At 42.6% G+C, this 27,035-nt stretch overlaps 1 protein-coding gene across 1 annotated transcript; it reads right to left on the bottom strand.

Moving 5' to 3' along the window:
* Window positions 1-884: 884 nt before the first annotated feature.
* Window positions 885-25,671, bottom strand: LOC142826958 (uncharacterized). Its single transcript, XM_075920196.1, has 5 exons — window positions 25,376-25,671; window positions 19,323-19,403; window positions 14,416-14,472; window positions 3,232-3,559; window positions 885-2,981 (listed from the first exon to the last, which is right to left on the bottom strand). Exons 1-5 carry the CDS (start codon window positions 25,505-25,507, stop codon window positions 2,929-2,931), a joined length of 651 nt encoding a protein of 216 aa, XP_075776311.1. The 5' UTR covers window positions 25,508-25,671; the 3' UTR covers window positions 885-2,928.
* Between the last annotated feature and the right edge of the window lie 1,364 nt (window positions 25,672-27,035).

The following is a 27,035-nucleotide window of genomic DNA, read 5'->3' as shown; positions in this document are numbered from 1 at the left end:
TATAGCTTATCATAGATATTCCTATTACTTCTTTAACCTTACAAATGGAATTCATTAGTGTGTGTATACATGTATTTGTATGTATTTACCTGCTTTAACCTTGTAAATAATACTTATCTGCTTTTCCCCACTACGGTAGTTTATTATAGTATTGTCTTTGGTCTGAGATCAAAAGTGCAGTTGACCGAGTGACTGGTCTTTTTGGACTGTGAATAACCCAAATATTTCCGAGCTGTGCTATAAGGGATTATCTATAACAAAGGTGAATTTATCTCAGTGGTAAGACACATTAGGGAATGCAAAGGGACAATCTGTGACTGCATGTTAAGGCTGAGGAGTTTAAACTTGAGGACTAGTTGGTGAAATGTGTGGAACTCACAGCCAATTTGTGGTATAATGATAGAAATGTAGCCGTGTTAGTCTGGTGTAGCTGAAACAAAAAATAGGACTATGTAGCACTTTAAAGACTAACAAGATAGTTTATTAGGTGATGAGCTTTCGTGGGCCAGACCCACTTCCTCAGATCAAATAGTGGAAGAAAATTGTCACAACCATATATACCAAAGGATACAATTAAAAAAATTGAACATATATGAAAAGGATAAATCAAATTTCAGAAAAGGAGGATGGGGGGGGGGGGGGAGGTAAATGTCTGTGAGCTAATGATATTAGAGGTGATAATTGGGGAAGCTATCTTTGTAATGAGTAAGATAATTAATGTCTTTATTTACACCTTTATTTTACGCCTTAATTTAAACAAAGCTATATTTGTAATGGGTAAGATAATCAATGTCTTTGTTTATGCCTTTACTTTATGCCTAAGTTTAAACAAAGACATTAATTATCTTATCCATTACAAAGATAGCTTCCCCAATTATCACCTCTAATATCATTAGCTCAGACATTTACCTTCGCCCCCATTCCCCTTTTGTTCTGAAATTTGATTTGTCCTTTTCATATGTGTTCATGTGCCTGCATGACACTTTCAACAACATAAAACTGTTGCAACTGCATAAGAAGTTGGCTGCAACCGATTTTTTTTTTCAAAAAAAGTAAAAAAAAACCCACCTTCTTAGAAGTTCAGATGCAATTCCACAGAGCAGGTTTGCTAAAGAAAGGACCTGTTTTTATGGGCAAACTGTTCCTTGCCGCCCTATAACACCTTTGTACTGAAATATTCATATTCATAGATCAGAAGTAATTTAATTTTTCTGAACTGCTCTGCATTGTCTTATTAACAGAGCAATTGGCTTAAGCAGCACTCACTGTATTAGACATGATGTAACCTTGACTATGCCCTTCTGTTCTTCCCCGTCAAGAATGACTCTCATAGAAAAAAACAGTATTGCAGAACATTTTTGAAATAAATCTTTGAAAACTTCTCTTCCTATTTCTTACACTACCGAAATCAACTCTGTCCCCCTTGCACCAGATTTTGAAGTGGCCACTTAGAATAAAAACAAGCCTGAAATGTCTCATGGTGGTTTTTTCTGTTGTGATAAACATCAAGGTAATAGTACACACAGGATAGTATGAGGGTCCCTTGCAACCATGTTTCATCATTATAGTAAGAGACTTTCTTTATAATTTCTGCTATGCAAAACAAACAGCTTTTTATTGACAACATCTTCCCGCCAAACCCTGAAACTGTCCTTGTTAAAATGAGCCTTAAAACATTAAATATGACATGGAAAACCAGCTGTCATTTGACTCCATATTTAATCAAAATACAAAAGCTAAGCAGCAGGAAAACATAAGGAAGCTGAGTTTTGTTGTTCTCACACATTATATTTTTGAATTTGCATCAGCAAATTTCTGCATCAAATGAAGGTTTGTTGTGCATGGTGTGCTGAATTTCAGAAACCGATCAAGAGAGTTCCAAGGGATAATATTAAAAATGTCAAATAAAATAATTTTAAGTTCACATGCCTAAACTACAGCTTCCCTCCTACTCATTATTCAGTGATGTGTATACCAGCTAGATCTAAATGATGTTCTCTAAAGGAAATGGAAAAATACCAGCTTCGCTGGGAAATTTTATTAGTAGCTTTCTACTCCAAAATTATTTTGAATGATAGTGTGAACAATCTTCAGGCAGCACCATTCCTTTCCTACTTCTCATATCATTGTTTTTCCAAAAAGCGAGGATAGCATAAAGCACCCAACTCCTATTTGTCACTTGCCAGAAGATTGCACTCATCCTGGCAATGTCTAGACTGCTGAGTTTTTCCGGGGCACCATGTCCAGGGAATGCGTCCTCTTTTTTTGGAACATCTCCCGCAGGGCTTCCTGGATCCAGACGGCCCCCCACTGGGCATCCCGGGCGGTGGCGGTACAGGGCTGCACATACTGGCCAGCCATGCGGACAGCCTCAGAAAGCCTCCCCCTTCCGTTCACATAAATTGTGCAGCACACAACATGCTGCCACCATGGGAGGTATATTGCGCTCGGCGAGGTTGAGGTGGTGAGGAGGCACCTAAAGCATGCTTTCAGTCGGCCGAAGGCCCCCTCGACCACAATGCGGGCCCTGGTGAGCCTGGCATTGAAGACCTGTGGACTTCTTCATCAGCCAGGGCTGTAGGAGGTAGGCTGCATCCCCCACCAGGCAGATGTGCATGTCCACATCCCCGACCCTGATATGGTAGTCGGGGAAGAAGGTCCCAGCCTACAGCCTCTGGCACATGGAGGAGTTGCAGAACACCCTGGCATCATGTGCCTTGCCGGACCAGCCCACATTAATGTCCGTGAACTGGCCGCAGTGGTCAGACACGGCCTGCAGGAGGACGGAGAAGTACCCCTTGCGGTTGATGTACTGGGAGGCCTGGTGTTCTGGGGCACAGATGGGGATGTGCGTCCCATCGATGGCCACCCTCCCCCCCGCAGTTGGGGAAGCTGAGGGCACCAAACTCCTGGATAACCACGTCCAGGTCAGCGAGGCGGACAACCCTGAGGAGCAGCACCCAGTTGATGGCCTTGACCACCTGCAGAGAGTCACAGAAAACCATGAATCACTGGGGCGCCCGGGTGTCTGGGAGTGTTCGTTCCCTGGCACTGCCCCGTGCTCCATTCCTAGAAGCAACCCCCGCGGGTGGCGTGTAGTACGGCCGGGACAGACCGAAACCTCCTGTGTGGGGCATTTTCGCCTCCCCCCCCCCCCGTTTTCCCTGGGGCGGCCCATCCCCTACTTGCAGCCCCTCTCCCCCTCGGCCCAGTGGCCAGTGGGTGCCATACCTGCATGAGCACTGCTCTGATGGTGGATTTCACTATGCCGAATTAGTTCCCAATGGCTCGGTAGCTGTCCGGCATGGAGAGCTTCCGCAGGGCGATGGCCACACACTTCTGGAAGGGGATGGCGGGCCTCATGCAAGTGTCCCGTCGACGCAGAGCAGGGGAGAGCCACTCGCAGAGCTCCAGGAAGGTGTCCTTCTTCATCCTGAAGTTCTGGGTCCACTGTTGGTCTCCCCAGCGCTCCAGGATGATGTGGTCCCACCAGTCGCTGCTGGTGTCCAGACGCCAGATGTGGCGGGGCACGGTGGCATCCAGGCGCTGCTGCGATCCTCTAGGGAGGCCAGGGGGAGAGGCAGGGGACTGACGTGCACCAGATGGTTCCAGGCAGCCTCCAGCCATTCCTGGCAGGCTTGCAGCAGCAAGTCCACAAACTGGAGCAGCATGCCCAGGGCAAGCTCTGGCTCCATGGTGCCAACTGCGGCGACGTCCCCAATGGGAACCACCAACACAGGCACGTGGAGAGGAAAATGCTTTGCTGTCACTTGGCGAGGTAGACAAGCAAGCGGAAAAGCTGATAACTGGCTGTCTAGGGGAGTCCCTTTAAGCACAAGCCTCAGATAGCCTCAGACAGCAGCCACACAAAGCAACTACTGACCTGATGCTCTGCCGGAACCGGTTTCAGCTGCCCTTAAATGCGGCCCAGCATCCAATCAGTGTGGACACGCTATTTCGAATTAGCAAAATGCTAATTTTAATTAGTTTTTGGGTCTAGATGCACTAATTCGAATTAGCTTAGTTCGAATTAACTAATTCAAATTAAGTTATTTCTAATTAGTGCTGTAGTGCAGACATACACTAATAGACTAACTCGGCTACCCCCTGAAGCTCCTATTCTTTCTGAAGTTACTTTGTTATTTTCAGTGATTCCCATCATAGAGTGAGTACAGATAGACAGAGCCAAATTCTCCTCTCACACCTGCATACCCATGGATTTCAGTGAAATTGAACTTGTGTAAGCCCATAATGTAGGATCAGTGCATAGAGAGAGCTCCAGTCAGTATTATACAGCACAGCAGACAATGGGATTTCTGTTTTGGAAACACAAACAGGTGGAAGCTGCAGAGGAACAGGGCAGGTTTATATTGAAATAAGCCTTATGGGGAGTTTGAATCACCTCCAAACAGAACCTACTGGAAATGATGCAAGATGACTCAGAAAGTCAACCTGATATTACTGGTCAATTGCTTGTATGGAAAAGAATATATTTTTCATAGTGAAGTAGTTTACAATCCTCCTTACATCTGGAAATCAGAATGCTAGCTCAAAAACTAATCTCTTTCTTCCACAGATAATGCTTCAATAAAGATATCACTTCTCGCCCACTATGTCTCTCTAATATCCTGGGACCAGCATAGCTACCACAACACTGGAAGGAACAGTGAATGTTTTGGTCATGTAAATATCGATGCTAGTGTTTTTACCTTTATCCGTGTAAAATATAACCTTCTTTTTTGTGCACACAAAAGATGCTGGATTCAGAACCTGGAGTCTAAAATACTCTGAGCCATAAAAGAGACAATAGAATGTTTATCCATATGAATCAGCAGGGACTGCCTCATCTGCTTCAGTCTCTGTGCTCTTTCAATCCTCCATCTCACTGCCGAGACTGATGGCTTTGGAAACTGGATGCCTGCCTATTGACTAGGCACTTCTCTATGGCCATCAACCTATTTCATATAAGCTACTGACATCAGATGGCAGTGCATGTTGGTAACTACTGATACAGGCTTCCTGGAATTTTATTCACTAAGTTCCAGAAGCCACACGGCATCACAGTAATATTATAATAGTACTCTGGTGTTATGTCTATACTGCACCCATTTTGCACAAGAAATATGCAAATGAGGCTAAGCATGGACTATCTCCAAACCTCATTTGCATAATTAATGAGTGCCCGCTTTTTGTGCAAGAGGCTTTTGTGCAAAAAGGAGCCATCTACACAGCATCTACACAGAATGGACATTCAATTGCTGAATCACTAAAAATTCCAAATGTTCAAATTCAACCTGAATCAATTTGGGGGTGGGGGCTGGGTTTCAGCAAGGGTTGAGCAACTCCAGGGAAAATTAAAAGTTGGCTTCAGGGACTGCGAAAATTTTTAAATAAAAATGGTGGTCCTCAGATGGTTGCAGTTTGAGAACTGCTGACCTAGATCTTTGATTCTTAAACTTTTAAACATGACAACCCCCTTTTCCATACATATAACTCATCTGTTGTCTCACCAGGACACTTCTTCTATTTGGAAATGTGGAAGGACAGAATGAAGCCCTGAAGCTGTCTGCATCCCCCTTGTTGAGACCCCTTGGTATAGACATGAGCTTCACTTAGTTACACAGATAGAGATAAATGTAGAATTCAAGGTCTTCTAAAGGATGGTGGGAGGGATTATAAAGTGGCATCCAAAATACTGTGAATGCTCATATTTTTCATTAACTATACATTTAAACATGTTAGCAGGTCTTGGAGAAAGTTGAGAGATCAGCCCCTGCATGAATGGTGTCCTTACAGACATGTGTGTGTGTGGAGAGGGTGTGGGGGGAGGGAGGCAATATACAATCCCATCCTATGAGTCTGAGAGCTGCATATAAAAGAATTATTAATAAAATACAGACAGGCCTTTATATTTGAGAAAACCGGCATTCTATTTAGGTTAGAAAGTTCAGTTTACATCCTTGTGTGAGATGAACAGCCCTTTATCTCCCAGCCCTGAAATACTCATTTTAAACTATAACGTCTCTATTACAGTTTGAGGCAGGCATGCCATAATTAAGTGAAAAAATTGCTCTCTCATCAGGCTTATATGCTTTTTAGTTTTTTCTAGCAAGCTAAGCCTTTAACAAAGAGTCTCAGTTCCATGATGACAAATACTGAAAGCATAAAGGAATTCTTCAGAGGAAATTTAATAGCAAAAGCACCATCACAGAAACTAAAGGGTAAAGCTCTGTTGCTGGGTCTGGACAGGTCTTCTGAGGCTCCATTTTGTGTGTATCGGTGTGTGTTTTGCATCACCCCAGAATCAGGTGGAATACATCTGGGCGTAGAGAGAATATGTATGGCAGCAGCCGCTCGTAAACCCTTTAATAAGGTAAAATATAGAGGTCCCTCTGCCCAGGATCTGCTCTTCTGGCTAATGCAGAAGGGAAACAAAGCCAGGGGCTCATCATCAGTGTTCCCCTTTGCAGTTCCTTTGGGGTTTCCACTGCCAGCAGCATGCTAGCCTCTCCCTGTTCTTGGCTGCTCAAGCATAGGACTGTGATTGGCCTTGGTATTGGGTATGAAGAGGAGAATGATCTTTTCATTTTTCTCCCTTGTATATTCACAGATGATCTATCATCTAACTCTCAGAATGTAAGACAAATATTCCATAAAGTCCTTACTCAGCCAAAACTCCCAGTATCAAGCAATACCTGCCCTGTGGACAGGTGGCATATGTGTGCATTCGATGCAAGGAGCTCCTGGCCCTCAGAGACCATGTACGGGCTTTGGAGGCCAGGATGCCTGAGTTGGAGGAGCTAAGAGAGGCAGAGAGGTACATAGATGAGGCTTTCTGGGACACTGTAGAACTGTCCCACCTCCAGTCAGACAGCCCCTGTGCTGGTAAGGAAGATGAAAGGCTCGGGGAAGGAAAACAGTCAACTGGAGCAAAAGGAAATAGTTGGGACCTTCTTTCCAGAGGATGTTGTGGTATCCTCTCACACTGAGGGTATGTCTACACTACCCTCCTAGTTCGAACTAGCGGGGTAATGTAGGCATACCACACTTGCAAATGAAGCCCGGGATTTGAATTACCCGGGCTTCATGTGCATAAGCGGGGAGCCGCCATTTTTAAAACCCCACTGGTTCGAACCCCGTGCAGCGCGGCTACACGGGGCTCGAACTAGGTAGTTCGAACTAGGATTCCTATTCCGAACTACCGGTCCACGTTCCTCGTTCCACGAGGTGTACCGGTAGTTCGGAATAGGAATCCTAGTTCGGACTACCTAGTTCGAGCCCCGTGTAGCCGCGCTGCACGGGATTCGAACCAGCGGGGTTTTAAAAATGGCGGCTCCCCGCTTATGCAAATGAAGCCCAGGAAATTCAAATCCCGGGCTTCATTTGCAAGTGCGGTATGCCTACATTACCCTACTAGTTCGAACTAGGAGGGTAGTGTAGACATACCCTGAGGATACATCTCCAGGGGAGGGAACGCCAGTCATTAGGAAAAGGCAGGTGTTATTAACGTGGGATTTGATCATTAGAAACACAGATAGCTAAGTTTGTGATGATAGGAGAAATGTATGGCCGCGTTTCTCAAACTGTGAGGCCTGACCCCTGGGGGGGGTCACGAGCAACTTAGAGGGGGGTCGCAGCTGTATTTGGTTTTTCTCTTGAAAAAATGTGTGATTACTAGTAAAATGTCTTTAGTAGTCTTTGGAATGTATGTGAAGTTCCATTCTTTTATCAATTATTATAAATTTATAAAAACTTTTATGTTATTTTAAATTTTTAGCATTACAACATGGAAAGGCTTTTGTTGGGTGATAAGCGAAAAGCTGATGACAAATCTACCGATATTGCTGATAAAAATAGGCCTAAATCAAGAAAGTATGATGAAAGTTACATATCTTTTGGTTTTGTAAGTGTTTGTTACTGGGATAGAACAGCCTCAATGTGTTATTTGTCAGAAAATGCTATCCGCTGAAAGTATGAAGCCAAGCAAACTAAAACAATATCTGGAAACAAGTCATGCAGACTTAACTAACAAACCTCGAGATTTTTTCATTCGAAAAAGAGATAAATGAAACAACAAAATGTGAGTCTAGTTAAATATATAACTGTCCCTTGAAAATCACTTTTAGCTTCTTATCAAGTTGCATACAGAATTGCTCAGTGCAAAACGCCTGACACAACTGTCCCTTGAAAATTACTTTTAGCTTCTTATCAAGTTGCATACAGAATTGCTCAGTGCAAAACGCCTGACACAACTGGAGAAAATTTAATACTTCCATCAGATATTGATATGGTTACAACTATGTTGGGGGAGTCTAGTGCTAAACAGCTTTTAAGTATCCCTTTGTCTAATGACACTGTTTGCCACCGAATTGCAGATACGGCAGAAGATCTTAATGAGCAACTAATTGAAAAAATAAGAAGCAAATCATTTGCCATTCAGATAGATGAGTCAACGGATAACGCTAAAGATGCTCATTTAATAACATACGTTAGATTAGTTGATTATGGTAAAATAAATGAAGATTTACTCTTCTGTAAAGAAATTACAGGGTCGAGTAAAGCTGAGGATCTTTTCAATATAATTGATATCTTTATAAAGTCAAATCTCTTATAGTGATTGAACTGCGTGGGCATATGCACTGACGGAGCACGCTCTATGTCAGGCTTTCATAAAGGACTTCAAGATTTAATATGCCAAAAATATCCTGGTGCTGTTTGGACACACTGTATGATTCATAGGAAAACTCTTGCTTCAAAAGATTTGAGCCCGGCATTGGTGAATGTTCTACAAGCAACCATAAATGTTGTGAACTATATAAAAACTGGGCCTATAAAGCCAAGGATGTTTGCAAGATTTTGAGAGAGATGGGCGCTGAACTCACTTCCTTGCTGTTTTACTGTGAGGCTAAGATGGCTGTCTCGGGGAAACGTTTTGACACGTGTTTTCGAACTAAGGAATGAACTTCACCAGTATTTAATTGAGGAAAGGCATAATAGTGCACACATGTTTATTGACTAATTCCAATATGCAGTTAGCATATTTAAGTGACATATTAATAAGATGAACACTCTTAATACCTCACTGCAAGGTGGTAATAATAATATTCTTGAACTCTATGATAAATTGAAAGTGTTTATTAGGAAAGTTGAACTGTCGCAGAGCAAAATGAAAAATTCAAATTTAGATGTTTCCTACTTTAAAACAATTTATTGAAAGCAATAACACACATATTAGTGAAGATGTGAAATTTTGTATTTTAAATCACCTTTCTTCTTTAAAATTTCACTTTAAGAACTATTTCTCAGATATTGATATTGAAAAATTTGATTGGATAAGGAACCCATTCAACGCTAAACTAATAGCTGATACACTCACTACTACCGAGGAGGAGTAAATCATTGATATCTCTTCTGACATTGCTTTAAAAATAAAATTCTCAACAATGTCTCTCTGAATTTTGGATCAGTGTGCAAAATGAGTACAAAGAATTAAGCGAGAAGACTATGAAAATACTAATCCCATTTGCAACATCTTATTTGTGCGAGTCAGGGTTTTCTGCAGTTGCTGCTATGAAAAGCAAATATCGATCAAAAGTAAATGTAGAACAAGATATGAGAGTGGCTAGCTTGACAATGAAACCCAGATTTCAAAAATTATACATAACAAGCTCATTCTTCACATTAAACAATATGATTCCAAATTTGATATTTTTTTGTCTAGTTCCAATAAAAATTTAGTTATCAAAAGCTATTGGCATATTTATTTCTTGTCCAATCCTAATCCCAATAAAATGATTAGCTTTACTCATGGAGCAGTGAGGGTGGGGTCACACAAATTCATTTAGCATTTTAGGGGATCGCGAGTATCACAAAGTTTGAGAACCTCTGCCATATGGTGACTTGCCTGCCCAGTGCGAAGGTTGCAGATCTCTCGAGACTTCTAGATAGACTTATGTGTAGTGCTGGGGAGGAGCTGGTGGTCGTGGTACATGTAGGTAACAACAATATAGGAAAGGGTAGCAGAAAAATTCTGGAGGCCAAATTTAGGCTGCTAGGAAAAAGACTGAAATCCAGGACCTCTATGGTAGCGTTCTCTGAAATGCTTCCAGTTCCACACACAGGGCCAGGTAGGCAGGCAGAGCTTCAGAGTCTCAATGTGCGGATGAGATGATGATATCAAAAGCAGGGGTTTAGATTTTAGGAGCTGGGGATAGGGGGAGCCTATACAGGAAGGATGGGCTCCACCTAAACCAAAATGGAACTGGACTGCTGGCACTTAACATTAAAAAGGTTGTAGACCAGTTTTTAAACTAAAGGCTAGGGGAAAGCCGATGGGTGCAGAAGAGCACATGGATTGAGCAGAGTCATCTCTTAGGGGACAGTCTATTAATAGAGATTCTCTATATTCTAGTCAGGAGGAGAGGATGAAAGTATGGGTCAGATCAGATGAGACAATCAAATGAAAAAGTGTCTAACATCAGGAAACGGCAGACAGATAAATAGTGACAAATTATTAAAGTGCTTATACACAAATGCTAGAAGTCTAAATAATAAGATGGGTGAACTAGAGTCCCTCATTTCAAAGGAGGATATTGATATAATAGGCATCACAGAAACTTGGTGGAATGAGGACAATCAATGGGACACAGTCATACCAGGGGACAAAATATATCGGAAGGACAGAACAGGTCATGCTGGTGGGGGAGTGGCACTATACATGAAAGAAAATGTAGAATCAAATGAAGTAAAAATCTTAATTGAGCCAAAATGTTCATAGAATCTCTATGGATAGTAATCCCATGCTCCAATAATAAGAATATAGTAGTAGAGATATATTATTGACCACCTGATCAGGACAGTGATAGTGACTATGAAATGCTAAGGGAGATTAGAGAGGCTATCAAAATAAAAAACTCAATAACAGCGGGGGATTTCAACTATCCCCATATTGACTGGGTACACGTCCCTAAGGAGGGAATACAGACATAACATTTCTTGGTACCTTAAATGACTGCTTCTTGGAGCAGCTGGTTCTGGAACACTCAAGGGGACGAGCTATTCTTGCTTTAGTCCTAAATGGAGTGCAGGATCTGGTCCAAGAGGTAAATATAACCGGACTGCTTGGATATAGTGACCATAATCTAATAAAATTTAATATCCCTGTGGTGGGAAAAACACCTCAGCAGCCCAACACTGTGGCATTTATTTTCAAAAAGGGGAACTACACAAAAATGACAAAGTTAGTTAAACAGAAATTAAGAGGTACAGTGCAAAAGTAAAATATCTGAAAGCTGCATGGAAACTTTTCAAAGACACCATAATAGAGGCCCAACTTAAATGTATACCTCAAATTAAAAAACACAGTAAAAGAACCAAAAAAGTGCCACAGTGGCTTAACAACCAAGTAAAAGAAGCAGTAAGAGATAAAAAGACATCTTTTAAAAAGTGGAAGTCAAATCCTAGTGAGGAAAATAGAAAGAAGCATAAATTTGTCAAATTAAGTATAAAAATATAATAAGAAAAGCCAAAAAGGAGTTTGAAGAACAGCTAGCCAAAAACTCAAAAAATAATAACAAAATGAGTTTTTAAAGTACATCAGAAGCAGGAAGTCTGCTAAACAACCAGTGGGGCCCTTGGATGATTGAGATGCTGAAGGAGCATGCAAAGATGAGAAAGTCTTTGCGGAGAAGCTGAATGAATTCTTTGCTTCAGTCTTCATGGCTGAGGATATCGGGGAGATTCCCAAACCTGAGACATTCTTTTTAGGAGATAAATCTGAGGAACTGTCCCAGATTGAGGTATCATTAAATGAGGTTTTAGAACACATTGATAAACTTAACAGTAACAAATCACCAGGACCAGATGGCATTCACCCAAGAGTTCTCAAACAACTCAAATGTGAAATTGCAGAACTATTAACTGTGGTTTGTATCCTAGTCTTTAAATCAGTTTCAGTACCTAATGACTGAAAGATAGCTAACATGATGCCAATATTTAAAAAGGGCTCTAGAGGTGATTCTGACAATTATAGACTGGTAAGTCTAACGTCAAAACCAGTCAAATTAGTTAAAACTATAGTAAAGAATAAAATTGTCAGACACATAGATTAACATAATTTGTTGGGGGAAAGTCAACATGGTTTCTGCAAAGGGAAATCATGCCTTTCTAATCTACTAGAGTTCTTTGAGGGGGTCAACAATCACATGGATATGGGGGATCCAGTGGATATAGTATACTTAGATTTCCAGAAAGCCTTTGACAAGGTCCCTCACCAAAGGCTCTTAAGTAAAGTAAGTGAGGAGGTGTTGACTTATATATTAAAAATGAACACACTTGAAGTGAGATGGTGAGGGACATAGGAGACGGAAGTGTTGAGAGTCTCTGGGTTAGGCTAAAAGGGGTTAAAAACAAGGGAGATGTCATGCTAGGAGTCTACTACAGGCCACCTACCCTGGTGGAAGAAGTGGATGAGGCCTTTTTTAAACAGCTAACAATAAATCATCCAAAACCCCAAATTTGGTGGTGATGGGGGACTTCACTATCTAGATATATGTTGGGAAAACAACACAGCGGGGCACAGACTATCCAATAAGTTCTTGGACTGCATCGGAGACAACTTTTTATTTCCGAAAGTTGAAAAAGCTACCGCAGGGAGCTGTTCTAGATTTGATCCTAACAAATAGGGAGGAACTGGTTGAGAATTTGAAAGTGGAAGGCAGCGTGGGTGAAAGTGATCATAAATTCTAAGGAAGGGTAGAAGGGAGATCAGCAAAATAGAAACAATGGATTTAAACTGCAGCAAGGGAGATTTAGGTTGGACATTAGGAAAAAATTCCTAACTGTCAGGGTGGTTAAACACTGGAATAAATTGCCTAAGGAGGTTGTAGAATCTCCATCTCTGGAGATATTTAAGAGTAGGTATCAGGGGGTTCACACCCCAGTGTGCCTCAGTGCCCCCTGACTGTCCTCATATAGCCCCTCTCAGGGCAAGTTACAGTCTTTACGGGTTGCTCATCATCGGCAACAATGTCGTATATAGCTGGCCCTTTAAGCAAGGCCGAGTCCACAAAGCAGTTTATAACTGTTGTAGCGGGGCGCACCCCAGGTAGGGAGACCCGGGCCCACCCTACTCCACCGGGTCCCAGCCCAGGGCCCTGTGAGTGACTTGGTACTGGATCACTCCCTCGGTGGCCGTCCAGCCGAAACGCACCGAGGTTCTCTGGCCGGGAGGGGCGACTCCCGCTCCTGCCCTGGGCTACTTCCTACCTGGATCCCCGAGGTTTCCTTCCCTGGACTTGCCCGGCTGGCTGCGATCTCCAGGCCGGCATCCCCTCGACAGGCAGTCTCCGGTTGGCACCAACTTTCCTCCGCCTTCCTCCGGCCTCTTCTGGGTCCCTGGCAACCGCTGAGGGAAAGCTCCCAGCTCCCGTTCCTCTACTTCGGCTGTCTCCCTCCAAGGAGCTCCTGCTTCCCCTGCAGTCAGCCCTCCACTGGCCTTTCCTAAGCAACCTGTGCTTCTCTATTTATACAGGCCAGCTGGGCTCTCACTCCCCTAATGGGTTCAGCTGGTTTCCACAAGCCAACTGGGCTGCCCTAGATAGTTGCCAGCTGGGCTCTCACTGGCCCTAAACCGCTCCAGCTGGCCTCTTTCTGTCTAGCCCCGGCTCCGGGCCTGAGTCCTGGTCTTAAAGGGCTAGTGCAGGGCAGGCACCCTGTCACAGTAGGTTAGATAAATGTCTACCAGGGATAGTCTAGACAGTACTGGGTCCTGCCATGAGGGTAGGGAACTGGACTTGATGACCTCTCGAGGTCCCTGCCAGTCCTAGTATTCTATGATTCTAAGTAGTCATGGGATAAGAAGAAAGGTCCTTTCATGGATTGATAATTGGATAAAAGACAGAAAACAAAGGGTAGGAATAAATGGTAAGTTTTCCAAGTGGAGAGAGGTAACTAGTGGGTACCCCCAAGGGTCTGTCCTGGCATCCATCCTATTCAACTTATTTATAAATGATCTAGAGAAAGGGGTGAACAGTGAGGTGGCAAAATGTGCAGATGATACCAAACTGCTCAAAATAGGTAAGAACAAAGAAGACTCTGAAGAGCTTCTAAAAGATCTCACCAAACTAAGTGATTGGGCAACGAAATGGCAAATTAAATTTAATGTGGATAACTGATAAATTTAATGTGGATAACTGATAAATTTAATGTGGATAATGCACATTGGAAAAAATAATCTCAACTATACATACAATATGACGGGGACTAATTAACTACTCAAGAGAGAGATCTTGGAATCATTGTGGATAGTTCTCTGAAAACATCCACTCAGTGTGCAGCAGCCGTCAAAAAAAGCAAATAGAACGTTAGGAATAATTTAAAAAAGGATAGAGAATAAGACAGAAAATACCTTATTACCTTTATATAGTGGTATGCCCACATCTTGAATACTGCATACAGATGTGGTCGCCTCATCTAAAAAAAAGATATACTGGCATTGGAAAAGGTTCAGAAAAGGGCAACAAAAATTATTAGGGTTTTGGAACAGGTCCCAGATGAAGAGAGATTGGACTTTTCAGCTTAGAAAAGAGGAGACTAAGGGGAGGATATGAAAGAGGTCTATAAAATCATGACTGGTGTGGAAAAAGTGAATAAGGAAAAGTTATTCTCACAATATAAGAACTAGGGGTCACCAAATGAAATTAATAGGAAGCAAGTTTAAAACAAACAAAAAAAAGTTTTTCTTCACTCAGTACACAGTCAACCTGTGGAACTCCTTGCCATAGGATGTGGTGAAGACTAGGACTTTAACAGATTCATGGAGGTTAGGTCTATCAATGGCTATTAGCCAGGATGGGTAGGAATGGTATCCCTAGCCTCTGTTTTCCTGGAAATGTGTGATAGGACAGGGATCACATGAGGACTACCTGTTGTGTTCCCTTCCTCTGGGCATCTGCTATTGGCCACTGTTGGCAGACAGGATACTGAGATAGATGGACCTTTGGTCTGACCCAGTATGGCCATTCCTATGTTCTTAATAGAAAAAGCACTGGAGAGAAAACTACACACAGTGAGAGAAATTTTGTTGTTGTGGTCACCCATGCAATTCCAAAAGAGGAGAATTTTTCTCTCACATCCAGCGTGTCAATGGAATCTTACAGGGTTAAATGAAAGCAGATTATGGTCCCACATACTCAACGACCAGGCTGACAGAAAAGCTCTGCACAGAATAGTATCATGTGCGCCAGTATTCAATTGCATTGACAGTTCTTTTGCAAAATGTCATCTTTCTCACTGTACCCAACGTGCACGGTTGGAATTAGATACTGGAAACTTAGTGGCTCCTCATATATTGTTGTCTGAGGGTATGTCTACACTACAAAGTTAATTCGAACTAACAGACGTTAGTTCGAATTAACTTTGATAGGCGCTACACAAGCGCTCCGCTAGTTCGAACTTAATTCGAACTAGTGGAGCGCTTAGTTCGAACTAGGTAAACCTCATTCTACGAGGACTAAGCCTAGTTCGAACTTACTAGTTCGAATTAAGGGCTGTGTAGCCCCTTAATTCGAACTAGTGGGAGGCTAGCCCGCCCCAGGTTTCCCTGGTGGCCACTCTGGCCAACACCAGGGAAACTCGTCTGCCCCCCTCCCGGCCCCGGACCCCTTAAAGGGGCACGGGCTGGCTACGGTGCCCGTGCCAGGTGCAAGCCTGCCAGCACCCAGCCAGCAGACCCTGCACCTGGCACGGATCGAGCCACCCACCCGATGCCCCCCAGCCCTCCCCCTCTTCCCGGGACCAGGCTGGCGGCTCCCGGGAGCTTGCCCGGGACCGCAAGAGGCAGGCACCCGCTTGGGCTAGTGTAGACATCGTGGACCTCGGCCACGATCTCCGCACTAGGCACAGGAAAGTGGCCGTCTAGGGCAGGAGAGCTGCCAGCCTGGCCACCCAGGAGCAGGTGTGCATGAAAATCAAGAGGGTCCACTGAGATCCCCAACCCTGAGCCCTGAGCTTACAATGGCCGTCCTGGGTCAGACCAAAGGTCCATCTCGCCCAGTAGCCTGTCTGCCGACAGCAGCCAACCCTAGGGACCCTGGAGGGGATGGACCGAAGACAGTGACCAAGCCATTTGTCTCGTGCCATCCCTCTCCAGTCTTCCACAAACTTTGGGCAGGGACACCACTCCTACCCCCTGCCTAAGACTACTCCATGGACCCAACCTCCATGACTTGATCTCACTTCCCTTTAAACTCTGTTCTAGCTGTAGCCTTCACAGCCTCCTGCAGCAAGGAGTTCCACAGGTTAACTATTTGCTTTGTGAAGAACAACTTTCTCTTACTAGTTTGAAGCCTGCTACCCATTCCTTTCCTTTGGTGTCCTCTAGTCCTTCTTTATGGGAACTCATGAAGAACTTTTCTGTATGCACCCTCTCCACCCCACTCATGCTTTTATAGACCTCTATCATATCCCCCCTCCATCTCCTCTTTTCTAAGCTGAAAAGTCCCAGTCTGTTTAGCCTCTCTTCATATGGGACCTGTTCCAAACCCCTCATCATTGTAGTTGCCCTCCCCTCTCCCACCCTCTCTCTTCCCCTCTCCCACCTCCTTTTCCCAGTCTCCCCCAGTTTTGTTCAATAAAGAGAGATTCTATTTTTGAACACAATTGTCCTTTATTTTGTACATCAGGAAGGGGGCTAGGGAAGGGTAAGTGGAAGGAGGTGAGGGAGGAATGGGGTACGAGCCCCCGATGGGGAGGACTGGGCTGGCTCTGCGGGCTTCTGGGGGTGCTCTCCTGCAGCCCCCCAATTGCCCCCTCTCCCCAGATGGCAGCCTGCGGCAAGTGCAGCCGGTCTGATGGCCGAGGGCTGTGATGTGCCCAGTGTGGGCACTCCGGGCACTCCAAGCCAGGACTGGTTTTCAAGCGGGGCACCCCTGAGAACTGTCTGTCCGGGATGGGGGTCGGGTCCCTTTAAGCGCAGCCCTCGGCTAGCCTGAGACAGCAGCTCCACGCTCTAAGTCCTCCTCTGATGCCCTGCCGGCACTGCTTCCGGCCATCCTTAAGCCCTGTTCAGGGTCCACTCAATGTGGACATGCTAGTTCGAATTAGCAAAACGCTAATTCAAACTAGTTTTTAGTTCTAGACGCGTTAGTTCGAATTAGCTTAGTTCGAATTAACTAATTCGAACTAAGTTAGTTTGAACTAACTCTGTAGTGTAGACATACCCTAAGTTAGTTCGAATTAACGTTGTAGTGTAGACATACCCAGAGAGAGCAGTTTAGCTTCACACCTTCATGTGGGCAATCTACACATCCACTTCAAACATGGGACCATCCATTTCCATACTAATAACAAGGATTAGTGAAATTCTGCTCTTAGTAGTTCCTATGAAATACATGGAATTATTCCAGAGTAACACTGCAGTAATTTAGAGCAGAAATTGATTTTTTATACCTTTGTTTTATCATTGCTAAACTCTGCAGTAGCAATGGACCACTTCTACTTCTCTGGGGATTCAAGAAAAGGTTAATTCAAGCGTTGTAAATTCAGGTTGGTTTTGGATTAGTCCCTCTTGGAATTCAATATGGTAGTGGTGGGCATTCATAAATTCCTTTATTTTTATCTCTCTCTGCAGACACATCTGTAATCTTTCCTCTTGGGCATCATGCTACTATTAATCTGTGCTTTTGTAGCTTCTGCATCGGATCAATGTAATATGCTCCACGTAGGGACACACTTGAAAACCAGACAGAAATTACATCTGGTGCGGAATGTGGCTGCCTGACTGCTTAGCACTGTTCACAGGAGGAAACATATTGGGCCTATTCAGTGACAGCTGCTCTGGTTTTCTATTAGCTTGCAGGTGCAATTCAAGCATTACAATTGAAATATGTTACAATTTGTTTGTATCCTAGCTGTGTGAGTAGCATCTCCCTCTGAGCAGCATGAGTTTTCCCTTAATTTTCATCATTGTGGGCTTGGTAGCCAAGGGTTCTCAGTGGAGATCTCTTGAATTTGGAATTTGTTGCCTCTGCTGGTTCAACAACCCCTGAGTTGTTTGAACATTGAAACTGCTGTTCTGGATCAACCACCATGTCCATCTATTCCAGTATCTGGTGGAGTACCAGATACGGAAAAAGTAGGTATAAGAACCCCACAATAGGCAGATATGGAATAATCTGCCCTTTGCCCCCATGTTAGATTGTATTTTGTTTTATTAAAATGATTTTAATGGATTTAATAACTCTTCCAAAATTTTTATTATAATTCATTATGATGATTCTGGATATTTGTGGTATCCACATGAATAGTAAGAATATTTTAATTTTTTTTTTCAAGTTCATGGTCTCAATAGAAGACCCACGGCAGTGAGTTCCACAGTTCTATGCAGTGGGTGAAGAAATTTCTTCTATTGATTTTGCATTTCCCACTTTTTAATTTAATTGAATAGCCCTTTGTTCTTAGGCTCAGGGAGACAAAAAGTTCTGATCTCCCTTACTGTGGCCATTCCTCACTTTATTTATTTTATTCCAGTATTATTAGTTTACTTCCATAATTCAACAGTTACCCTAAAGTAGATTCGATATACTGGGATGAAGCTACATTTATTTTAGAATAGAGTGTTGACACGGGGTATTTGACTGGCTTAGCGATAGCGATACAATTATTCTGCTATAGCTATGCTGGTCAGTCCTTAAGCACTTGTTTGTAAATCTCTTCTTAAAAATTGTTTAAGCTCATCAGTGTCTATGAACATTTGATTCTAGAAGTCTTGCTCCCATTTACCTTTGTGACACAGAAGCTTGTGTCCTTTGTTGGTATTATAATGTAATAATCTATATGATATTATGGACACAAATTCTTACATTTCACTAGCATGTTAGACTCATCATTTACTTTTACTGTTTTAATAATAATTGAAGAAAGAGAGGAAATAAAGTTCCTGCCTCAAGATGGCTTCACTGGATTCCCAAAAGCTGTTTAGGGCATTCAGGTTTCTTATAGCTCCTGTAACCTCCATTTTCCTTTTCCTACAGCATTAGGTCTTCTAGTGAATAACCATTTGCTGGTACCTGTGAAGAGGGCAAAGGAAGCTCTACAGGGCCTTTTCAGCAAGAACATAACAAATATGTCCAATTTAAAATGAAGAACTGTGCAATAGGCAGGGAGGAGATTAGAATGGCATTGTGGGCAGGGGAAATTGACTGCCATTACTACCTTGCTGTTCAGATTTTTAACAATAACAATATTTTTTCAAGATTAATTTCTTCCACTAACCCTCCCCACTTCTTTGGAAAAATGTAGTTTCAACTCTTCCAATCACTTACCCTCTGAAGATTCAATAACAGCTGACTCTCAGTGCTAACCCAGCATAGTAAAGGTGATGTTAACATACCAAGCTGTGGAGCCTAAAGAAACATACCGTAAATTCAGTGCAAATCTTCCCATGTTAATTCAGTGTTAATGTGGTAAATGAGCATACAAAAGAAAAAGAGATCTGCAGTTCAAGCTCCTATTCTCTTCTTATTTGTTCTGGTGTAAATCTGGAGTAACTCTACTCGAGTTTGTTAGTCAGAAGGCATAGCTGTGATCACACCACTTCTTCTCCTCTACTCCCCTCACTAAACCCCTGCTCTTCTTGTGCAAATGTAGTCCCTACAGGACATAGCTGCATGAATTTCTAAGGCTGTGTCTAGACTGGCCAGTTTTTCCGGAAAATCAGCCACTTTTCCGGAAAAGCTTGCCAGCTGTCTACACTGGCCGCTTGAATTTCCGCAAAAGCACTGACTTCCTACTGTAAGAAATCAGTGCTTCTTGCAGAAATACTATTCTGCTCCCGTTTGGGCAAAAGTCCCTTTTAGACAGCTCAGATTTGTTTTCCACAAAAAAGCCCCGATCGTGAAAATGGCAATCGGGGCTTTTTTGTGGAAAAGCACATCTAGATTGGCACAGACGCTTTTCCGCAAAAGTGCTTTTGCGGAAAAGCGTCCATGCCAATCTAGACGCTCTGTTCCGAAAACGCTTTTAACAGAAAACTTTTCTGTTAAAAGCATTTCTGGAAAATCATGCCAATCTAGACGCAGCCTAAGGTTGCACAAGCCTCCTCTGGTGCCCTCTCAGGGCACATCTACACAACATTATTATTTCGGAATAACTAATGTTATTCCGAAATAACATAGTGTGCGTCTACACTACAAGCCTTTATTTCAAAATAATGTCAAGCTGGAGGACTTCTTACTCAGACTCATAGTAACCCTCAATTCACGAGAAGTAAGGGAGGTCAAGGAAGAGTGTTCCTCCCTCAACTTCCTGCTGTGTAGACAGCACCAAAAGCTGAATTAAGCTATTTTAGTTTAAGCTACGCAATTGGCATAGCTGAAGTTGCGTAGCTTAATTTGACTTTAGCCCCTCTGTGTAGATGTACCCTCAGACCCCAGATTCCACTTGTGCCCAGCAGAACTTTATTGGTTCTGGGGTCTTTTGTGCCATACTTTCTCACTGAGGGTTAAAGGGGAACCAGATTTTCCCCTTTCATGCTAAGTTAATCACAGTTATATACAGGGATGGCTCTAGGCACCAGCACAACAAGCAGGTGCTTGGGGCGGCACATTGTTGGGGCGGCATTCCGGCCTGCAGGAGGAACAGGGTGGCGGGGAGCCCCGCAGAGGCCGAACCGAGCTGGGAGCCCCACACCCAGCTGCTCAGAGCCTGCACCTGTCCCCGGGGTGCTGGGAGCTCTGCATGCGCAGCCCTGAGGTGCAGCCCCTGCTGGGGGCTTCCTGGAGGGCGGCGCAGGGTGGCTGCGGTTGGTGAGGCTGAGCCCGGCGTCCTTTTCGTCACCTTTGTGAGTGCAGACCCCCCGGTCCGTGTGCTCCCCCCGGCCGGCCACCACCCCCCATGCTCCACCCCCACAACTCCACCTCCTCTGGCCCCCCGCTGCTTGTGTTCTCTTCCCCACATCTCCCCTGCCTGTGAACCTCTCTTGCCCGACAGTTCCCCTCTGGCCTGTGTGCCCCTGCCCACTGTCCCGCGACTCCCTCCCCCCCGCTACCTCTTCCTTCTCTTCTCCTCCCCTGGTTCGGCCTCTGCCCAGCAACCCCACCTCCTGGCCCACTGCAACTCTGCTGGGACCCCGTCTCCTCTTCTTTCCCCCCCGCCTCCCACCTGGATCCCCATCTCCTGTCTGGCTCTCTAAACTATCCCCCCTCCCCCTACTCTCTGGGCCCTGAACCCTCCCCGCACACACACAGCCCCCTTGTGCTGTGTGCTGACAACATCACCCCTGCCTGGGACCCAGGTGATTCTCCCTCTCCCTTTGTCTGAGGAAGGGGAACTCTGGTGTTCCCAGTGCTCATGTCCCCAAGTTCCTTCCTGTCTGGGACAGGAGAGCTTTATTAAAATTGGAAATGTGATCCCATTTAAATAGGCTTTGTTTTAAATAATATACCTTTAAAATTAAATTAAAAATTGTTATGGCCTAAATTTATCATAACCTATTTAAATAACTTATAAATTAAATTTAAAAATTAAATAGAACATGTCTCCTGTCAACTTTTAAAGAAATTCTACCAGTTCACTAGTGTAAATACCCAGAAGCAGTGTTTACATCAGCAGTAGCTTCTTCTGCAGGTGAAAAGAGAATGTTTTTATCACTTTGGTTTATTCAGCTAGTTCAATTCAATGATTAGTTCATTCACTGTTGCAAAACCAAGAGTTGACGAACCAGAAAAACTTGTTTTCCTCTTCTCTCAGTAAAAAACTGGTTATGAGAGCGTTCTAACATCTTGAAGAACATAATGATTAGATTCAATCTGGTAAATTTACTATGGATATTTCCTTTGTTTAATAAATGAATTTTAGATGCAAAATGTGTTTGGATACTTTTTTGTTATGTGTCCTTCACATTTAAGGTAGTTTTATTTCATACAAAAATTAAATGATGGTTTTGTTTATATTAAATAGAATTTCCGTCCAGACAAAAGTAGATGCAAATCGGATGTTTTAAAAAAAGTAGCCACCACTTAGCAAATAATAAATGGGGTAAAACCTGTCTCTTAAGTATTCCTATTACACACCATTTTGTAATAGAATAAAAATATAAAAATTAAGAATCTGATTACATGTAAGTTACACAATTATTTGGGCATTTATTTATTTGGTAGCTATACTGAGTGTATTCTCCTGGTTAGTAAATAGATGCACCAAATTTGGCATACAGGTTATATTTAGTTGTAAATCAACATGTTTTAAAGGTTGCTAATCAATAAGACTCAACCATCCTCTAGGATAATATTTTAAAAGTATAATTTAAATGATTAATTGCTCATTTAAACCTAGGTTTTCTGCTTGCCAATTTAAATCATGATTAAAATTAGAGATTTAAATCAAAGCTATTTAAATCAATCCACCTTGCTTCAGAGGCTGTTTGGTCCGTCCCTGAAGGAGAAAGCACAGGGCTGCACTCATAGAATAGGTCCTAGGCTAGTGGGGTTTTCTTGTCTGGTGCCTGTCTTGTTCTGGACAGTTGAGCTGGGGAGTTGAAACAAAAGTTCTCTTAATCCCTTTGAACTGTCTCATTGTATAGTGAGGCTGATTCTTGTCCATGGACACCAAGAGTTGGACAGCTTATGTGTGGGGGTTGGATTCTGAGTGATTATAAGGCTTCTAATAATAAAATCCCTTTGCAGAGTAAGGAGTGGGACTGGGACTCCAGCACTAGGTGATGTGAACAGCTGAGTGCTTTGGAAGTCTTTAGCTGACTTGCTTTGGATGAACCTGCCCTCCCATTGTCCTCATGTGGGGAGTCCCTGGTGCTCTCCTAGGAGATGAAAATGCCCCGCGGTTTGGGCTCCCCCTGAAGCGTATGCCCCACTCCCAGGAAGCCGCACAAGCTGCATTTGCGCGTGCACCCACAGCAAGCCATGCAAGCTGCATTTGTATGCACACCCTCCTCGGACAAAAAAGGGGGAGGGCCAAAAAAACCTAGAGCTGGCCTTGGCTATATACAAATATGTTGTTCCATTAGGAACATTTGGGATCCTTCAGTTTCTAAATGTCTATCACTGCATGCTACTGAAAGAAGAAATGTTCTGTCTTCTAATTCTACTGTGCATCTTTGATGCAACCTTCCAAACACTAATAATTCAAATCTACCATTACAATTTGATTCCGATTTCTTCAGAATCTCTTCTATTATGTATCTGAGTTAGGAACACTACAATGGGGTCCAATCCTAGCTGATGTCTCTGGACGCTACCATAATACACATAAAAATAAAATAGTTATTAAATATTTGCCTGAATTATTTGTGAAAGTCTGTCTCAGCAAGAATATGGAACGTGGCTTATTATTACAGTTAGTTATTGCTGGCAAAGGTGGCTGGTTTTTTTTTAACTCCCTGATAACTCATTCCAAATATGAGCTCTGTAGAGTGTTTTAGTTCATTACACTTTTAAGTGAGCTAACTTTAATTAGAATCTCCTGAGCTCAATAGCTCATATTTATCACTGAATTTTCTAACTATATCATATAGATCATGTACATTATTTCTCACTGCTCTTGAAAGTTTATAAGAACATAAAACTACTGCAAATTTGGTGTTCGTAAAATTAATATTTTATGGCAGTTCCTTATATAATGCCATATTAAAGGACAACAACTATTCTAATTGCAGATTTATCCTTAAAAAGAGCTACATGATGCCCATTAATATAGCAGGCATGTTAATTCTATGTTTGAATCATTATTCTTTTCAATGTTGCAGGATGACTTGGTTGACTGCTTAGCCATATTGTTATTGACATTATTACAACAGAAAAAATTCTTCATAACTCAGAGCAACACAGACTAGTAAATTTATAGTGGAAGTTAATAGCACTGCCATGGTCTATTATATTTGACATAAGAACATTTTTCCTTCCAAAAATTACGAATGTCTAAATTTGATACTGTTACAGTTCCCAACTCAGTCTATATGTTTCTGTGTCAGTTCAAAAGCTGTCACTCCAGAGGTGTTTACATTTCATTGGTGGATGATGTAATCAGAGCTGGGTGCAATTTTGTTATGAAAACATTTTTCCCAATGAAAAATGGCTTCTTGAACATAACTTTTCACAGAAAATTTTAAAATATTAAAATATTTCAGTTTTTTGACAAACACTGGAAAATGAAAGCTTTTTTGGAAAGCAAAACAAAACAAACATTCCCGAATATGGGCTTCATGAATGTCAAAAAACTAAAAAAGAATTACAAGAAATTATGCTTAATTCCCCATGAAAAATAAATGGCAAGTTAACATAGATCTGTTTGAGCCTTTTCCCCTAGATAGGTGGAGGTGAGCTAAAGCATATGCAATATATTTTTGTGATCTTCCTACAGATAAGTGAGCAAGTTAAAGCAAGTTGGTAGGTAAGGATTCTGAAGTTCATGGTCTTTTTTGGACCACAAAAACATGGAAATAACTGGTTAGGACAGAAATAAGAGAAGTGAGGATTTGCTAATATAACCTATAGCTACAAATAGGTTATTAATATGAATGAAAATGTCATAACATTTTGTGGGTAAGGAAATTAAGTTTGGATCTGGAAGGAAGGCACTTAGATCTCAGATCTTATAATAGAACAACCAACTATGTTGGGCAGGTTCGGCTTGTGCATTGTTAGTTGACATTGTTAGTTCTTAATTATTTGTTTTAAGCAAACTTTACGCTATCTTCTATAGTCTTTCTAAAGCTTTTAGCACTAGCTTCTTCTATGTTTTTCACCTCTCACACAAGACTGACTTGGATCATCCTATTTGCTTGGCCTGTCCCGTATGACCAGGTTATCAAGGAATGTTGTGAGTATATTAATCAATAATCTTTTATAATATATAATACCACAGGTACTGCTAGAACAATATAATTGCTTTTGTAATTGGTTGATTATTTGATTCTTATTTAAGTATGACTCCATTACTATTCCCTTCATCTCAATAAAAGGGTTAAAGCTGCTTTTTCTTCTCAGTGTGAGTTTCTTTCTCATACATCCCAAGGCTCCCTGCAAATTCTATGTAGCCTGATTCTGGGACAAGAACCTTATTATACTCTGCTCAGCTTAATTGGCAAGTCCATAACCCATATTATCTAACTAATATTATTAATCTCCCATAAAATCAGGCAACAGAGGGGAAGCTACAGCCCGAGGGTGGGGATGGCAGCCAGGGTAAAAGGATCCAGGCCTGTCCTGCTCTATTGGATCCCAACCCAAGGCTCTGACAGGAGCAGAGGTTTCCACCACTGGGTCAGCCACAACACACTGACCTGGATTCAGGCAGCAGTGCAGCTGGATGAGAATCAGCTGTCCCTGGGCTACATTCTCCCTTCTCTTCCTGCAGGACATACCTGGGTCCTGAGGTTGTCCTCCATCTCCCTGGGGTACATCCCCAGTGACAGTCCAAGCAATTCCTCAGTGTCTCTCATAGGACTGGCAATCCCTGATGCAGCAGAGTTCCTCTTTAGGTTCCCCTGATGCATTCGTTGGGAGCATTTGTCTCCCTCAACAGCACCTTCCCAACTGAGCCACAGGGCCTGCCTGTTTTACAACTCCAGTCCCATCCCTCAGCTTCTGGTGTGGCAACCATGGCCTTCCTGGCTCCACCCACAAGGGAGCAGATGATAGTTCTTCCCCGTCAGTCTTGAACGGTACCCATGCCCCCTTGCTACAGAGACACGAACTCTTATTTTACTAAATCAGTTCAAATGACAATGCTATCGTGATAACTGCAAAATCTCAATTAATTGAAAACAGAAAGATAGTGCCAAATTTATCAACAGGCTTTAGATAGGTTCTTCAGCTGTCATATTAAATAGAAACATAGCAGAATTTACCAGTTTCTTATTATCCACAGTAGTGTCAGATAGCTGAGGGACTTGACTACAATCATCACAACAATGTTATAACAAAGGATTATAAATCTCTTGTTGCCAACTTGGGAACAATCTGAAATGCTCCTATTGTAAGACCAGCATTCAGTCTCTTTTAACTTTGCTAGATTAAAAACATATAAAAACTCACTGTATAATTTTTACTATGCTCCAGCCATGAGAGACCCATTATTTAATTCTTCGTTTAATTTCCAGATGCTGTATATGCACAATGTAATGGGTGCCCAGAGAATGCAGGCAAGAAACAGTCATATTAGGCAGTGCTGACTTATACGCATGTGGGAAAAGCCATTAAAATTAGAACGTGCATGCTGTGTGTGTAGTGGCTTCTTCAAACTAGAATTCCTTAACTCTTGTCACTACCTGGGAGCTTCAGTTTACAGTTCACTGTTTCTTTCACGCTGGCAGGAATCTCATTACCTACCAGGAGCCTCCAAAACCAGACATGCCAGCAACAGGAAAGGCAAAGTGAACAAGGCCTATCACTTGTACTCTGCAACATACCATGGACGTGCCCTCCTTCATGCTAAATATCCAATAGCAGAAGCAAAACTCAGCAGTGTTCCTTTGTCTGGCTAGGAAATTGCATCCCATCCCCTGGAATGCAGACCTAGCTCCATCAGTGCATGTATCCAATGTTGCCAATTATGCCATTTTGTGGTTTTCCTAAAACCTCCGCTCCTGAAGTCATCGGAATATGTGAGAACCTCAGCATTCATTTAAACGCCTCTCTTCTACCTTTATCATAAATGTGACCTGAGTGTACTGTGAAAGGTTTAGAATCCAAAAAACAAACAAAACAAATGTATTTTATAAAGCTTTTTGATTTGAAACAAATCTTATGATTATTCAGTGGGTGGGGTTGGCACAGGACCTCCAAGCTTCAATGGTTAAAACACTACTGGGAATGAATTCATAGTCATCAAAATTCCCCTGGTATGGAACAAACACGTTATTTAGGTTCTGCCATCATTGCACTGATTACCTGTTGAATCTTGGGACAAGTTTAAAATTCTCTTCTTGCTTTTCAGTGCTCTCCATCCTGCCTGAGACCACTTCTCCCATTCTGAGCATGATTATTCAATGAAGCAATGATCTTTCAGGGGTAATGACATTC

The sequence above is a fragment of the Pelodiscus sinensis genome, chromosome 2, assembly GCF_049634645.1.
Source record: "Pelodiscus sinensis isolate JC-2024 chromosome 2, ASM4963464v1, whole genome shotgun sequence".
Classification (NCBI taxonomy): Eukaryota; Metazoa; Chordata; order Testudines; family Trionychidae; genus Pelodiscus; species Pelodiscus sinensis.
Note: the sequence above shows the minus strand (reverse complement) of the source record. Positions and strands in the feature narration are given on the sequence as shown.

Bases quoted from the DNA above. Each gene is read 5' to 3' on its own strand.
- LOC142826958 (XM_075920196.1), bottom strand. From the start codon at position 25,507: ATGCATCAGGGGAACCTAAAGAGGAACTCTGCTGCATCAGGGATTGCC. The intron at 14,473-19,322 runs GTAAGTGATTGG...TCTTTTTTTTAG, and splicing joins TGTTATTGAATCTTCAGAGG to ATGAGGCGACCACATCTGTA. The intron at 2,982-3,231 runs GTATGGCACCCA...GACTCTCTGCAG, and splicing joins TCAGAGCAGTGCTCATGCAG to GTGGTCAAGGCCATCAACTG.